The sequence below is a fragment of the Carassius carassius genome, chromosome 36, assembly GCF_963082965.1.
Source record: "Carassius carassius chromosome 36, fCarCar2.1, whole genome shotgun sequence".
Classification (NCBI taxonomy): Eukaryota; Metazoa; Chordata; class Actinopteri; order Cypriniformes; family Cyprinidae; genus Carassius; species Carassius carassius.
The window spans coordinates 28,053,850-28,070,596 of record NC_081790.1 but is presented as its reverse complement, the minus strand read 5'-3'; the positions used below and the strand labels follow the sequence as shown (position 1 = coordinate 28,070,596).

The 16,747-nt window shown below is 37.7% G+C and overlaps 1 protein-coding gene across 4 annotated transcripts in view; it reads right to left on the bottom strand.

Moving 5' to 3' along the window:
• Positions 1-16,747, bottom strand: part of LOC132117530 (rap guanine nucleotide exchange factor 6-like) — an 84,239-nt gene that overhangs the window by 11,048 nt on the left and 56,444 nt on the right. For all 4 annotated transcript variants that reach the window (XM_059526875.1, XM_059526873.1, XM_059526874.1 and 1 more), the window contains 12 exons: positions 15,905-16,063; positions 12,540-12,692; positions 11,701-11,865; positions 11,510-11,617; positions 10,853-11,056; positions 10,654-10,762; positions 9,135-9,378; positions 4,742-4,899; positions 3,066-3,306; positions 2,542-2,928; positions 1,544-1,755; positions 756-879 (listed from right to left, as the gene is read on the bottom strand). In XM_059526875.1, the coding sequence (XP_059382858.1) occupies positions 756-879; positions 1,544-1,755; positions 2,542-2,928; positions 3,066-3,306; positions 4,742-4,899; positions 9,135-9,378; positions 10,654-10,762; positions 10,853-11,056; positions 11,510-11,617; positions 11,701-11,865; positions 12,540-12,692; positions 15,905-16,063 (2,264 nt within the window). The remainder of the gene's footprint in view (positions 1-755; positions 880-1,543; positions 1,756-2,541; positions 2,929-3,065; positions 3,307-4,741; positions 4,900-9,134; positions 9,379-10,653; positions 10,763-10,852; positions 11,057-11,509; positions 11,618-11,700; positions 11,866-12,539; positions 12,693-15,904; positions 16,064-16,747) is intronic.

Below are 16,747 nucleotides of genomic sequence, written 5' to 3'. Positions count from 1 at the left end.
CGCTAGGAACACCGCTTTCTGATTTTTTTTTCCCCAAAGCCTTCGGGCACTTGCGCTCCTGAAGCTTCTGCCATTGCTAAGCGACCATGACCTGCTCTCTCCATGAAGACGCGGAAATTTCAGCAATGGGTAAATGGATTTGCAGCGCTAAAGACTGCTTGCAGTAGCACTGCTACTAAATGAATTTAAAAATCCACATACAGCTATCAGCTGTTCCTTCATCTTGGCTGAGCTTTCAACGTTGTTACGGAAAAGGTGAGGAAGTTACATGACCTGCGGTGCGCTTGTGGCATTCTGAAAAGTTGAGATGTTTTAAACTCGATGTGGTGCGGACGCGCCTGGAAAAAACGAGCTTGTCGCACCGCATGCGTTTCGGTACCCATCCCTACTAAAGAGTGCGTGTGCGTTCGGCTGAGTCATGTAATTTCACTTCATCTTAGAATGCTTTTATGATGCAAGATTAATGTAAACACAGCCCACTGTGAACACCTTTGTAATTCGCTTCAACCCTTTTTGAATTTTATGAATGATTATTTTAGGTTCAAGTGTGTGTAAGGATTTGGAAACGAGCAGAGTACTGGTGTTTCTAAATCATGCAGTGCCATCTGCTGTTCAAAACTAAGCTCAGAATCGATTCAAGAAAGAATCGCGATGCATTCGGAAAATCTCGATGGTGAATCATTTCTCAAATCGCGATGCATCGATTTATTTTCCCAGCCCTAGTGTGCAGGTGTGCAAATGTCTGCAGTCGTCACCTCTGTCTGAACATGAGCGCTGGGTCCATGTTGGCTGACGTCATGCGCACCACATTTCGGATCTCCTTGGCGATCATTCGTAACTTTTCGAAATTCACCAGGCCGTCAACAATCGAGTCGTTACCTGAGAAAGATAAGAGATAACGGAAAAGTATTTTTAACAATGCAGACACATGTGCAGAGCTAGGTAGTAACTGATTGCATGTAATCTGGACCTTTGACCCCCATGTTTGTTTATGTATTGAAGAGATTCCCAAACGTTTTTGTCAGCCAAACTCCTTAAAATAAAATCCTTATTTAAAATATCTCGATAATTTGACAATTTCCAAGTTTACAGTTCTCTGATATCAGTTAATGGTAACTGACATGCAGGCGAAACAAATAAAATATTTCTACTTTTAGTGATCAAGTGTTTCAATTATTTTTATTTTACATTTTTATAGTTTAATTGTTAGTTTTTTATCAACTCGCCAACCCACAGCAGTTCTTACATTAAGCCCAGTTTGGGAAACCGCGGTGTAAAGTTAAGTTTAATGCATTTTATGACGTTGATCAAAAAAAAAATGTATATAAAATTTACATTGAATGGTAAGTTTAAAAACAAATTAGATTAAAAAAAGTAGTCTAAAAAAAATTCTAAATACATTACCTAAAAAAAGTAAGCTAGATTACGTTACAAACTGTACCAACAGTTTTCATCATGTAATCTGTAATCAGTTAAAAACTACAATTTAAAAGCAATCTGCACCCCACATGTGTATTTGAGAAAGTAAACTTGACCTACTGACCTTCGTGCAGGAAGGTGAGGTCTTTCTTGACCATTGGAAACAGGGGGATGATGGGAGGCTGTACGCTCTGGCTGCTCAGGATGTTGCGGTATTTGGCCATGTTGCGAGACGGGTCGAAGATGTCCTGGAGGTCACGGAAGAGTTTCTCATACTTACTGGGTAGTTTCTCCCACGTGCTCCTCAATCGAGCTACTGGAGCTAGATTAAGACCACTGAAGAGTGCATAAAAACACAGCACATGAACGTCATGCACGGTTCTTCAACGTCACTTCTTACAGAATCTGCCAGATGTTTAACCATTCGCAAAATAAGAGAGACTAAAGATGCATTTTATGTTCTGATGAAGCTGCACAACTACTGCAAAACACTTGGGAGCCAAGAGCATGTCAAGTTTTGAACGTGATAATTTGAGTAAATTGTCAGTTATGAATTATTTTGTCTAGAAATAGCTATTAGAGGACTCTACAGTGCGACCATCTCAGTTGCAATTACAAATTGAAAATTACTGCATGCATATAAATATTTGGGCACACCAATGTGAGTGACCCGATCTGCCCTCTGCTGAAACTAATATTAGCATTTTGCAAAACTGATTGTGCAAATGCTTCAGTCCAGTGTGTATGTCTTTACACTCTGGAAAGCCGTCAAAGGTTTCTTTTTACAACATGCTTTGCAGCACTGTAGCCAGTCAATTTTAATCAATTATATCTTGTAGTGTGTGATGCTCCACGATTTTCAAATCTTGTAGTGTGTGCATGTTTAAGATTTTAGGGTAAGAAAATCTGCGAAGATTGCAACCAGATTTCATAATCGGTTAGGATTTTTAAACTCCTGTAGGGTGAGCCTGGGTTTAGGCAGAATTTTGTAAGCACAGAATTTTGTTGTAAAGAGCGAAGTACTGTACACTTGTTAATCCTCTCATTATAATAAACCAAGTGTGTGCACGGTGTAAATACAAGATTCATTGTGCAATGTAGAGCATCACTGATTACTGATACCTAATGACGGCGAACATGGAGTTGAAGTTCTTGCACTCGCGGCAGTGCAGGGCGATCTTGATAAAGTGCTTGATGGTCTTCATGCGTTTGAGTGCGTTGGGTTCGCGCAGGATCTCAGTGGCCACCCAGAAGGTCTCCTGGTTGATGACCTCCTCAAACTGCTTCAGGTAGCTGCTGCCTCCACCACCGGGGTCCAGCTTAAACAGGTTGTCCACATACTCGGTGGACTCGATGTTACGAAACAGGCTGAAGTCTCTCATAGAGAGCTGTGCTGCCACCTCCACAGTACTGAGCTGCAGGAGACCGATCTGACTCTCCCTCAAGAGCTCCTGAGCGTCTTCATCAGAGCAAAGCGTCTCTGTCTCCATGTTGTTCTTCAGGTAGTACCTGAGTAAACACACGAATGATGGGATTACTATATATAGTGTGTCTTTTTGGTCAAGTCCACTAAAGTCTAATCACACAGCGTCCATTACATGTCTCTTTTGTGGCCGAGGTGCTGGTTCTGCTCTGGTTCTGCTTACCTGCCGTTGAGCTGGATGCGGTCCGCTAGTTTTGAGAGCTGGTCGGGCAGTCGGCGCTGTTTGATGAATCCTTCAGGACAAACAGAAACCTCACACAGCGAGTAGGTCTCTGCAGTGGCGATGAGGCTGAACTCACTGACCACATGCGAGACGACATCTTTAGCTGTGGTGTCTTTACTGATGATGATATAGCAGCTCTGCTGGTCGGCCTTGAACACGCGGATCACCTGATCTGGAACGTCTGTTAGTGTCAAGAGGTAAGAGATGGAGTTAAACACAACACAGGAGAAGATGCACACTATCGTAGCAGTGCCTAAACCTCAGGTTGAAATGAAAGGGGAGGTCAATGGCTCAATGATGAGATGTTTGGTTCAGATCACTATTTCACACTATCTGAAGATGAAGTCTTATTGCTTATCGCACATGCATTTTCACATGCTTTTGGACAATGAGAGTAAAACATTTCATGCCACAAACCCATGATCACATGCAAATGAGTTCAAAACGTGTACGTCGGGTGTACTTACAGTAGAAACCAGCAACTTTGAGGAGCCAAGAAACACACAGAGAGTCAAGACAGAGAGAAAGAGATGATATATGACACTCCAGAACACATGATCCACCAGAGGACACATCACAACTAATTTAGAGATGGCCTCCACGCTACGAACGTCTCTTGTACTGAACATCTCTCTGCATGTTAAAGAAAAGTCATCATTTACTCACCCCTGTATTGTTCTAATGCCATATGCCCTTCTTTGATTTTTAGGACCAGAAAAGGAGATTTACAAAAAGAATATTTTTTAAATAATAACAATATAAACTGCACACATATTCTTCCATGGTTATCAGCATCAAGCTTTTTTTTTTAAAGATGCAAATGGATCACAGATTGATCCTATATGACGCATGCTGTATATTTTAAGTGTTTGTGGGGTATAAGATATTGAGATACTGTGTATTTACCTGAGAGAAGAAAGCACATGATTCGTATTTCATGTCACATTTGAATTACTCTTGATTTTTCACAGTTGTACACAAAGACAAAAGTCAGGATACTTGTTAAATAATATGTTAAATTTAATTTTGTTTTTCACCGAACCGGATCATATACCCGCAGAACACTTGGAATATGCAGCATGTATCGCATGAGATCCTTTCTGCATCTTTAAAAAAAAAGCTTGATGCTGATTACCATATACTGCCATTATATAGACAAGCGTGTGCAAGAGAATTCTTTTGTGGTCTGAAAAAGAAAGAAGGGCATGCGGGATCAAAACAACACAAGGCTGAGTAAATGATGAAAATAATGATTTTTGGTTGAACTATCGCTTTACCTTCAGCTGGTTTCCACAATCCTGTGAAGAGGATCTGAAACCGGCCGCAAGCTTTCATTTGAACATTTACAGGAATCCTTCCCAGCATCCTCATATATTCTAACTATATCTCTATTTGCACGCATAAGGTTTTCAGAGTTTGAAATAAGGAGCTAACAGCATCAGGTGCATTCATCTACAGAAGAAACCCTCCATGTGATAAAACATTTTTGCCTAACTAAAATGAGCACTCAATATGGAAATAATATAGTTTAACTTCAGTTCCTGCACCATACGATGACACATGTCTGTGGTCATTATATCAGGCTGAACTTATGCTCTGATGGTGTGACGTCTCACCTGAGGGGTTGGAAAAGTCCAGAGCGCTGGCGGCCGGCTGAAACAGGTCAGGACTGCTGGACGACAGGCTGCCCGGGATGGGCATTATAGCCACGCTGTGCCGGCACTGCTTAGTGCCCACGATACTGTCGTCCTGAGACTGAGACATGCCACTGTCACTGCAGACACACAGAGACATGCATTTCATCCAACACTAACACTGCATGTACATAAACAAACAGACACACACATGTTAGGGTTCCTGCGGGTTTTACAAAGGTGAATTTAAAAGCTTTCTAAGACATTTCATGCAATAAAAGGAATGGAACTCAATACATCATTATGATCTCTAAATTTCAAATTCTTTTATTAGCATTGAAAATAAATTCAACTTACAACAGATCACCATTAAAAAGTGAAGTGACATTCAGCCAAGTATGGTGACCCATACTCAGAATTTGTGCTCTGCATTTAACCCATCCGAAGTGCACACACACACAGAGCAGTGAACACACACACACACTGTGAGCACACACCCGGAGCAGTGGGCAGCCATTTATGCTGCGGCGCCCGGGGAGCAGTTGGGGGTTCGATGCCTTGCTCAAGGGCTCCTCAGTCGTGGTATTGAAGGTGGAGAGAGAACTGTACATGCACTCCCCTCACCCACAATTCCTGCCGGCCCAGGACTCGAACTCACAACCCTTCGATTGGGAGTCCGACTCTCTAACCATTAGGCCACGACTTCCCTGCTCCATAAAAAAATTACTCCATAAAAAAAAAAAACCTTTTGGCTCGAATAGCTCTGCTCCAAATAACTAAAATATGGAAAATAACTTTTAATGTACCTTCTGATCACACTGCAAAAAAAAAATAATAAATAATAATAATAATGCTACCTCAGTCTAAATATCTGAACATTCCTAGATTAAGATACATTTACTTGAGAACTAAAATGACATAAGTCTTGCTTCCAGTGAAATTGACCAAAATGAACTGAGTTTTATGATTAAAACAAAAACATATATCTGCCAACTGCCTCAGAAAAATCGACCTAATTCAAAAGAAAAACTTTTCATACCCCAATGTCAGGTATCTGTTCTATTTTTAAGCATAAACTTGATTAATTTTCTTCAATTTCTTAGAAAACAAGACTTTTATATGGTCAAATTGCATCTCAAGTAAATGTGTCTTGATTTAATAAAGTTTAGATTTACGACATTTATTTCAATTGAAAAATGAGACAAAAACAATGGAAGATATGCATGTTTTGCAGTGCATGAAACATTTAATTAAGAAGCATAACTATGAGATACATTGAAAGTTAAGATTTATATAAAAAGTCGAAATTGAAATATACTATATATTAATAATGAGATAATCTAGCTATTACACTGTCATAATTATGAGATAGTCTGAAGTAGATAAAAAGTCATGAGGTAAAAGACAAAATGATGATATTGTCGTAATTATGAGATAGAGTAAAATTTCTGAGATAAAAAGAAAAAGTTTGATATTTTAAGTCATAATTATGAGATAAAATGTCAATGACACGAGTCAATTCAACTTTTCATGTTATATTGCTCTATATTAGATGGGCTGCAGCGTTAACTTTGAATGAATAGATTCAGTTGTATTTGTGATATTATAAATGTAAGAATTTTCTAATTTAAGACCTTTTAGGCCTGAATTTGTAGAAGGGTGAATTGAGGCTTTTTAAGACCTGCAGAAACCCTTCACATGTACATTTAGGCCGTTTTCACACTTGATTGACTGAACGGGATGAGCCAGACCGAAAGTGGATTTACAACTGGTTAACATCATCCAGAAAACCTTAAGTGATGTCAAAGGAAAAGTGAAGATGCTTTAGAGAAAGTCTTGGAGTAACAGCTCTGATGAATCTTTTTGCTGTTTACACACGCATTCATCCGCTGCGATGTATACGAAGAATGTGAGCTGGAGAAATGCTGCAAAGTAAAAGCAAACTGTGATGCCAAAAGCCTCAGTGTGAAAGCACTCTAAACAGACACAAACAAAGAATGAACACACACACACACACACACACACAATCAATGAATGAGACACGAGGCTGAGATGGGCAAATGCAGAAAAAGAAGGGCAAGAAAACATGACGTTTCAGACGAGAGGAAACAGGGCTGTCTCATGGGTAAACTCCATGCCAATCAGACGCTGACCTTTACACAAACAGGCTAATTAACATGCTTCTGTCTCACTCTCAGAGCAGAGAGAAAACACAGACGATCTGCTCTGAGAGATCATCACTCGACTCCATGACATCATCCTCATCAACACATCTGATACTGCAGGAAACATCAACACAAAGTGCACAAAGATCACCTCAAACTGATACCAAGCACATCACTCAGATACACGTGTGCAAGCCCATTCACAATCAGAATTATGAGATAAATAAAAATTTAAACTGACATTCTAAAAATTTAAACTGACATTCTAAAGATTTAAACTGACATTCTATGCCATAATTATGAGATAAAAATCATATTAATGAGATAAAATTACATACCAAGTCAAAATTATGAGATAAAAAGTCACAAGATAAACTGAAATTAAATACTATATCTTAATTATGAGAAAAAAGATACAATTATGAGATAAAATATTTAAAGTCAAAATTATGTCATGACATACCATGTCATAAATGTAAGTTAATAAGCATAATGAGATAAACTGACATATGAAATTTAGACATTTTCATGACAAGTCATGACATGCTGTGTCATTATTATAAGTTAAAAAACAAATATGAGATAAATTGATATACTTAGTCAAAAACTATAAGACAAAAAGTCACAAGAGAAGTAAAACCTGGCATAATTATGAGATAAAGTCTGAAATAGATAGTTAAAAAAGAATGAGGTAAAAGTCAAATCATGATATTGTCATAATTATAAGATAAAGTACAAATTCTGAGATAAAAGACAAAGTTTGACATTCTAAGTCATAAATATGACATATAAAGTCATAATGACGCCAGTCAATTAAACTTTTCATGTTATATGGCACTATATTAGACAGGCCACATTGTTAATTTGTTTTTTTGTTTTATAAAAATAAATTAAACACTAATTTAATATATATATTGTCTTTTCAAAAATTCAAGCACTTTTCAAGCACTTCTTCATAAATTTGGCTTTCCAGGACTTACGTTTCAAAATTCAAATTCGACTCTGAGACTGAACATTTTGGGATGGCAGAAATGGGCTTCTGTGCACATGAGTATCACACACACGGATGGAGATTTATCGGACTCTGGATGGGACCTACAGAAAGTGTGTGTGAGTACAATCAAACATACTACACAGTCAGAATATTACCAGAGTATTACACTAGAATGATAGTAGTATATTATGGTGTCAGGTCCTGTGACAAACAGTGCTGGTGATTTCACAGAAACAGGAAGCGAAAAGAATGACTACTACAAAGGAAGTGTGACACTGCACTGTTCATCTACATAAGGAAAACATGTTGACCAATGGCAGACAACACCTAAACAGGCACGACATGAGACAACTGCTCTCTTCCTCATCAATTACAGCTTTAGTCAACATGTTAGAGGCATGTGATATCGGTTATGTTGAGCTGGGTGACTCCAGTCAAAAATCCCCAAAGCTGTATGTGAAACGTCATGCTCTGATTGGCTGCTGGAAATGCTGTGCCTGGTTAGGATGTGATGCAACTCCTTATGAACACACAGGAACAGTGTCAGTGACGTGTTGTGAGCATGCACAATAAGACACTGGGGATGAGGATGAAACAACATGAAACATGTTCACCCAAACGATCTCTTCTGGCAGTTTGTGCTGCACTACTCCCAACATTATGACTTCATGATTTTTACATAAGAGAGAGAGAGAGAGTGTGTTGAGCAGGTGTTTCTTACCCAAACAGTCCCCTGTGCAGTGAAGCAGTCATAAAAACAGAAGACACGTGATGTCAACTACTACAAGCATCAAGCACTCAGGTGAAGCATAAACACAAGCCTGTGAAGTGCTCAAACACACACTCACACTCAGTCACACACACCTACACACTTTGGCTTTGGATAAAAGTCTCTGCTAAATGATTATGTAAATATATAAAGTTAAATAGATTTTAGTTATTATTAGTTGCATTATTTTAAAAACATACAGAAAACAACAATGATGGAAATGAAACTGATGGATGGATGGAGGTCTGTTTAAACCCTGTGAGAGCGTGAGAATGTCTTGCAGTGAAACGCCTCAAGAGACACTGAGAGTGTGGCAGCGATGCTGATGGAGGAATCGTGTAACTCCTTGCGCATGTCATGAGGCGATAAGCAGCTAATGGAGGCTCAGGAGAGGACGTGAACTCAACTAGACTATAAACCAACATCCACTCAAGAACAAGTCTTTACCTGAAGGGCTTCGGAGGCAGGATGCTGAATCTGGTCTTCTCCAACATCTTACGGATCTTGTTGCGTCCTCCAGACACTGTGTTGGCCTTCAACTTCTTGCGGCTCTTGCTGTCCGAGGGGAACTCCAAGTCACCGGGCAGATCTGGGATGGAGAAGCGGTTGCTCTTCCTCTCCTGAATCTTAGGGATGTGAGGACCGCCGTTCTTCTTCTCGTTTCTCACGCGGCTCTGAAGCTCTTTAAAAACTGCGACAAAGTCAAAAACTTGGTTACACTTCAGTTCGCACCTATTAACTATCACTTTGCCTCAATAAACTCCCAATTTGCTGTTTATTAATAGTCAGTGAGGTAGCTGTAAAGTTTAGGCATGGGATGGATTAACGGATTAAAAAATCCTCATGCAGAATAAAACATGAATGTGTTTTATAAGTACTAACAAACAATGTTAGTAAATGCATACTAATAAGCAACTAACTTTGAGAATTGGTTCCTCAAGTAAAGTGTTAGCAAATGTATTTGTAATTATAATTATTTTGTTTCTTTACCCAATATTAACAAATTTTTTTACAAGTGCTATGGAAATATAGGTATCAGTATCGGTATCAGTATCAGTATCGGTATCGGTGATTACCAAAAATGAAAGTATAAGTCTTGTTCTGAAAAAAGTGATATCGGTGCATCCCTATCTTTTTTGGATGTTACCTTTCAGATATTTACCATTCTGCCTGTGAGTCTTAAAGGTCAAAGATCAAAGTGCACAACAAATGGAGTAATCGTCTTCCGAAATAATCAATCGATTGTGAACTGCCTGAAACGAGTCGTCAGTGATTGTGTCACTCTCATGTCTAGAAGACGCTGTTTTCTGTGCTGTTAAAGCAAAACCACTTTCCAGGAAGAAAGGATGAGGATGTGAAGAGTCAGTGGTTAAATGTATTTTTACACTGATCCTTGAACGGACTGTTTCAGGCGCCCATTCTGTGAGAACAATGCAATGTATATTATGAGAAAATAAGGGATGTTTAACCACGACTGCATGTTAATCTAATATAAGAGGACCTCCAAAACAAAGGACAAAACAAGCAAACATGCTCTTAAACTACAATGGATTCACATTTACTGAATAAGCTGTAAGATGCATATCAAAAGTAATCTGATTGCTTTTAATACAACAGCAATTCGAACTTTCATTGTCATAAGGGATCGTTTTAATCTTTTGCACACATGGGGTGGAAACACTGCTTTATTAGCCAAATGTTTTTCTAAATTTTTGTGGTGCTTCAGTTTTTTTTTTTTTTTTGCATTTAATTAAATTAGCAGCTACTTATCAATCGGACTAGATGATGTCATGGTGCTTCCACAAAAGTACTAAAAGAATCCTATTCAAAGGCAACTTTTAATTTTCTCAAATTCAAGAAACTGTCCGAGATCAGGAAACTACTTCAACACCTCACAACACCTGTCAGCCAATCAGCAAGAAGCAGTATTGTGATATAAGAACGATCTGTATGTTCTGCGACATACCGAAGATGTTGGTCTTCACAGTGAGAGAGAGGTGTGTGTTGTTCTTCAAGATATCCATGGCTTTGGAGTACGAGATGTTCTCAAAGTTCTGCCCATTGATCTCCAGGATCTGAGGACATATGAGGCGCATTGTGTTCATGCTGAACTATTTATACGGTGAGTGTTGTTCAGTGCAGAGCAGAGCTGCTGTAATCTGTACCTGATCTCCACGCTTGAGCCCTGCTTCTGCCGCTTTGCTGTCCTCCTCCACAGTCTCCACGAAGATGCCGATGCTGCGCTCACTGCCGCCCTGGAGGGTGAAGAACAGCGGAGACTCTCTGGACGGCTTCTGCAGGGTGATCTGACGACACTTGGCTTTAGCAGCGCACGCGATGTTCAGCAGACGCAGATGACCCTTCATTTTCTGAGACACAGTTCAATGAAACCCATATTTAGGAAATATATCAACTCTTGTTTATACATGATACTGTACATATGCTCTGGAAATAATCTGGTACTGATATAGCTGCCTGAAAGGCGTCTTGAAGATGGCCACTCAGTGAAATAACTAGCCTTGAAGGGGTTTTAATAAACCTTTGTCGTGCTTTAAAGGTCCCCTGAAGTGCCTGAGTGAAAGATGTACTTAAGTCCTACCTATGTGGGTCAAAAAGTAACTTTTATAATATAAATGGAGTATATATACTATAATATATTTTCATTTAACTAAAGAGACATTCATTCTTTTAAATATTTCAGAGTGCTTTTTTATGCTACTTTTCCAGGTCTAAAAATCCCTATTTTAGGATTCCCTGATTTTGTCCATGTTTTTTCTCGACTGTAGGAAACCTGTCTGGGTTCGTCTGATGTCGACACTCACCGAGGAGTCCAGTAACTTCTCGAAGTCCTCCAGGAACTGAGTCATGACCGGATCACCCTCAAAGTCGTTAAAGTGATTGTTTACCCATAACAACACGATTCTCGTCACCTGCCAGATCCCAAAATATGTCATTATTTACCACAAAAACAACACTGTAAGGAACAGAGAGACTGATGCACACACATACTGACCGTGTCTCTGAGACTGTCCACTTTGAACCATTCCAGAAGTTTCTTGCCCACTTCAATGGGGCTGGACAGGAAGGTGCGGTACGTCAGGAGGAAGTCCTCAATGTAAGTGGGATCCACCACTGACGGCTCCTCCACCAGGTGCATGATCAGACGCTCAGGAGTGCCCTGATACAAACAACACAAGAGCACATGATAGAGAGCATGCAGACAGACAGACAGGGAGGTTTCTATTCGGTTTCTATGTTACAGTGCTGCGTTACAAATTGTGGTTTAGTTTGTTACTGATTACAGATTACATGATGAAAATTGTAGTTGTTAACATAATCCAAATTACTCATTTTAGGTAATGTATTCTAACTTTGATTCTTAAGCTTACTATTAAATGTAACATACTGACATCAAAAAGCTTAGAGAAAGAGAATATATTTAATTTACATATACAGCTATGAACAAACCCCTCTATATGAAAAAAAAAATTCAGAATAGAGATAGGAATCAAACAGTTAAGTTTGTTGTATGTAAGTGCTGCTGAAGTGGAGAAACAGCTCACGGCTTTCAAAGATATGTAATGAAACTGAAATCTACAGATATAAAGATAAAGCATACATGTATTGAGTTAAGCCAGGTTTTAACCCCTGATCTGATGTGATCAAGGGCGTTCTATACCAAGGCTTTACCTCGGGTTAGTGTCTCAATGATGTGATGCTTCTTTTTCAAACTGGCCGTCATTTGATATTTTTGCCACATCATTTGAGCAGCATTAAACTGACTGCTGACAAGATCTTACAACAGCAGCCTAAAACAACGATCGATTCTAAACTAGGGTGACTCTTCCTCACCTTAATGACGATGTGGCCCTTCCTGGTGCCGCTGCGGTCCAGCTCTCGGTGCTCCTTGACCATGACGATCTCGCCCTCCTCCTCCTCCTTGTGTGTGTTCTGCTCCACATGGTTGAGGATGCGGCAGTAGTCCTCTTGTGCGATGCACACAAACTGGTCCACAACAACATGAGGAAGAGCAATAAATTGATAGTAGAGCAGGAGGTTAGTCTGCACAACACACGGATACTCAAAGCACCAACTCATGAGTGGAGCGCGCTTAGTGCAATGTGTTTAAGAGGATGTGCGTGAGCGTCGGACTCATGGCGCAAGAGGAAGTTGAGGTGGAGACTTTCTTTTAGGGAATCAGCGGTGTTGCTATATCAGGAGGCATTTGCATTCGGACCCTGACCATCACAGAGTGACACTCCCAACTCTGAATTTAATGAAGTGTGAGTATGCAGACATTTAACAGGACATGAACCACCCAAAAATCTCTTTAGACATTATTTTGCACTGATCTGTTTGTTGTTAAGTTGAAAACCAGCACTAGTCAATGTCAAACTGTTTGAGATGGCCAATCAAGTCAAAGAAGGCGGGCCTTTCTGTTCACAGAAGTTCGTGAAGCATGATTTCCAGTGTGATGCCTCGAAGTGTATGAGATGTAAGTTTCATGACAAAAATATAACACCTGACAGTTATATACAGTGATGCAAACTAACTGACTTTGAATTGAAAATATATCACTTATTATATGTGTTTCATGTAATGTAACATGCAACTGAATAAAAACGTTACATTAATGCATTTAACAGACGCTTTTATCCAAAGCTACTTGCATTGCATTCAAGGTTAGGTTTTTATTGGTTCATGCATTCCCCATGGCCTTGTTTATTATTTAACTTTCAGTGGGTTCCTTACACTAAGCTATTACGTGATTTCAGAAGATTTTAGCATGCAGCTTCTTCAAAATTTCCAGGATTATTCAATCATTCAGGTTTGGATCAACTTGAGGGTTAGTACTTCTGCAAACATTTTATTTCAAGAAGAAAGGAGGATGTTGATGGAAACTGTGAGGGTTTGTGAAACTGAGAGTGTTTTTACCATGTGCGTTGTGATGCAGACCAATGAGAAGTTCACAAAGGTGGTTTGTGCTGCACATTTAAAGGGAAAGTTCACCCAAAAATGAACACTCACCTTTATGTTGATCCAAATGTCAAAGCTGTTTGGACCCCAATGACTTTCAAAATATCTTCCCTGCTTTTGTATTTTTATGTCATAATAGACTTAGAATTTTGACTTGTCTAATCATTTAAATTCTTTATTTCATAATTACAACTATATGTTAGTTTCGACTTTGTCATAATTTTGTCTTTTATCTCACAATTGTTACTTTTTAACTCATAATTATGACAGTGTGTAATGTTTTCAGCATTATCTCAATTACGACCTAAAGGGATAGAGTTCACTCAAAAATGAAAATTCTGTCATTAATTTCTCACCCTTGTGTCGTTCCAAACCTGTAAGATTAAGTAATTTTTTATTAAATCCAAAAGCTCTCTGACTCTCCATAAACAGCAAGGGTCTTACCATGGTCAAGGCACAAAAAAGTAGTAAGGACGTCGTTAAAATGGTCCATGTGATATCAGGAGTTCAACCGTAATTTTACGAAGCTACGAGAACACTTTTTGTGATTAATAATTAATATATGTATATAATAATTAATACATAGTATTTCACAATTTTTAATTTATCTTATAATTATGACAGTTTGTGATGATTTGGACTATCTCATAATCACAAGATAATTATATCATTGTACATTAATATAATTTATCATTATATACATATATATATATATAATTATGACTTAGTATGTCAAAAAATCTTATGTCTACTTATTTCATAATTATGAAATATTATCTTATAATTTCATCTTTATCTCATAATTACGACTTAATATGTCATAGATTTGACTCATCAATCATACATAGTATCTCATAATTTTATACATAGTTTATAAATAGTTATACATTATACATACATAGTATCTCATAATCTTAAAACTATGACAATTTTGAATCTCATAATTACAAGATAATTATATAACATAGTACAATAATATATGTATTTATAATTCATGTGTATATGTGTATATTATAATTCATTTTTTCCCAAATTATTTATTTCATAATTTTTATGATTCATTATTTTTCTCATGATTTCTATTAATTGATATTTTATCTTCTAATTATGTGACACATTATACTATAATTTCAAATTTATCTCATAATTGTGACTAGGCATATGCCGGTATGAAATTTTTAATGTTGCGATTAATTGATGTTTTATCGCGGTATACGGTATTATCTCGGTATTTAAATTTTGTTGCAAAAAAGTGTTGTCAAACTATAACAGGTTTATACAGGCTTTTTTCTTATAACCAAAAAGAACTGAACATTTACATACGATAAAGTAATGCGCAAAACATATACAAAGCAAAACATTTCACACGGATTAAAGCGCAAAACAATTATAAAGATTAATAAGTAACATTTTACAATATGATCTCATTAGTTAATCTTAGTTAATGCATTAACAATTAATATTGAGTAATAGCTACATTTGTAAGTGAAGTTATTCATCTATGTTAGAAAAAATACAGCTGTTAGTTCAATAACACAGTTGCACCTTTTGATTTTAACGTGTTATTAAATATTGAAATTACTTAAGTTTAATGAATATTAATATTAATATTAAGTGTTCATTGGCAGTTAATGTTAATTAATAGAACCTTAATGTAGCCTAAAGTCTGTCCAAACAATAAAAAATCTGAACATTTTCAAACAATATCGAAGGCATGTTGTAGTCCAGACTAAAATGTAAAAAGAATTGTTTTTAAATAAACAGCCTATTAAGTCTAAATATTTAAGCATTTGGTCGATATGCATCTATATGCTTTTAGAAAGCAGTGCAGCTGTTTTGTTTAGGGGGGTTTCCAGGGTAAAAGCTAAATTTCTGCTGTTTAGCGCCATCTGCTGTCAGAGAGTGAATGTGCGCTTTCATCCAGAGCGTCTCTCACATGTACTGCCATGTGCATCTAATTGCGTATGCATCTTTAACCCAGCATATAGCGGTGTTATGCATTGTGACAGTTGATAGGGAAACTATTCTTAAAATGCATTTAAAAAAATCAGAATAATTTGTAATAAATAATTATTCACAGTATTTTGAAGTGCCCACGATAGCAATACCATGCATATTCATTACCGTTATATATTGCATTATCATATATCGGCTAATGTCTAATTGTGAATTTGCATCTCATAATTATGATTTTCTTCTCACGGGGCAGAAATGAGCTTGCATACATGCTCTGCTCTCACCTGGCAGTCTTCTCCTTTTGTGCACACAACCCCGTTCATGAACTGTCTGTCTAGAGACGGCGAGATCCCGAAGCTGTTGCCCATGCACAGGATCTCTATCCGGCCGTCTCCATAGCTGATCTCTACAGCACCATTCAGGATCACGTACCACAGGTCCAGCTGCAAACACAACAGTGCACTGTGATCTCACAACAGACGTCAAATGAGTTTTATGCATGTCAGATCGGCTGTTACAGATGCTATCATTGTGGTGAACAACAGTTGAGATGGCCTTCCATGGATCATGATAAGCTCAATAAGGATTCAGCTAACAGCAGAAATAAATGCGATAACAGCAGTCAGTATATGTCACTAATAGGCTAACTCTGCATATCCTGCATGTCTCTGTGCAAATAAATGGCTTAGTTTCGTCTGATACACAAACTCAAACACATTATCTCATAATCACAGCTGCTCTGGGAGTCACTTCACAAGCTCTTCACCATTTAATTTGAGAAAAGTACTGTCATATACATACTAAAACTGAAAAACCTTTACATCAACCTGTCAAAATAAAAGTCCAGTTTAACTTGAAGAAATTATGACAGAAATATATTAACAATGTATACTAAAATCTAAATCTCAAGTTATAATAATAATAATTGTAATATCAAATAATCAAGGAATTTAACTTATACAGTTATACAGTGTGGTTGTGCAGCATTTTATTTGATAAAAAAAAAATGCAATGCTTGTTGTAAATGATGTTTTCATTACATTTTAAAAGATTAACTAAAGTTTTATTAATGCATTTAATTAGACACAATTTTAAAATGTGTTTTGAATCATCCAGTAAAAAAATAA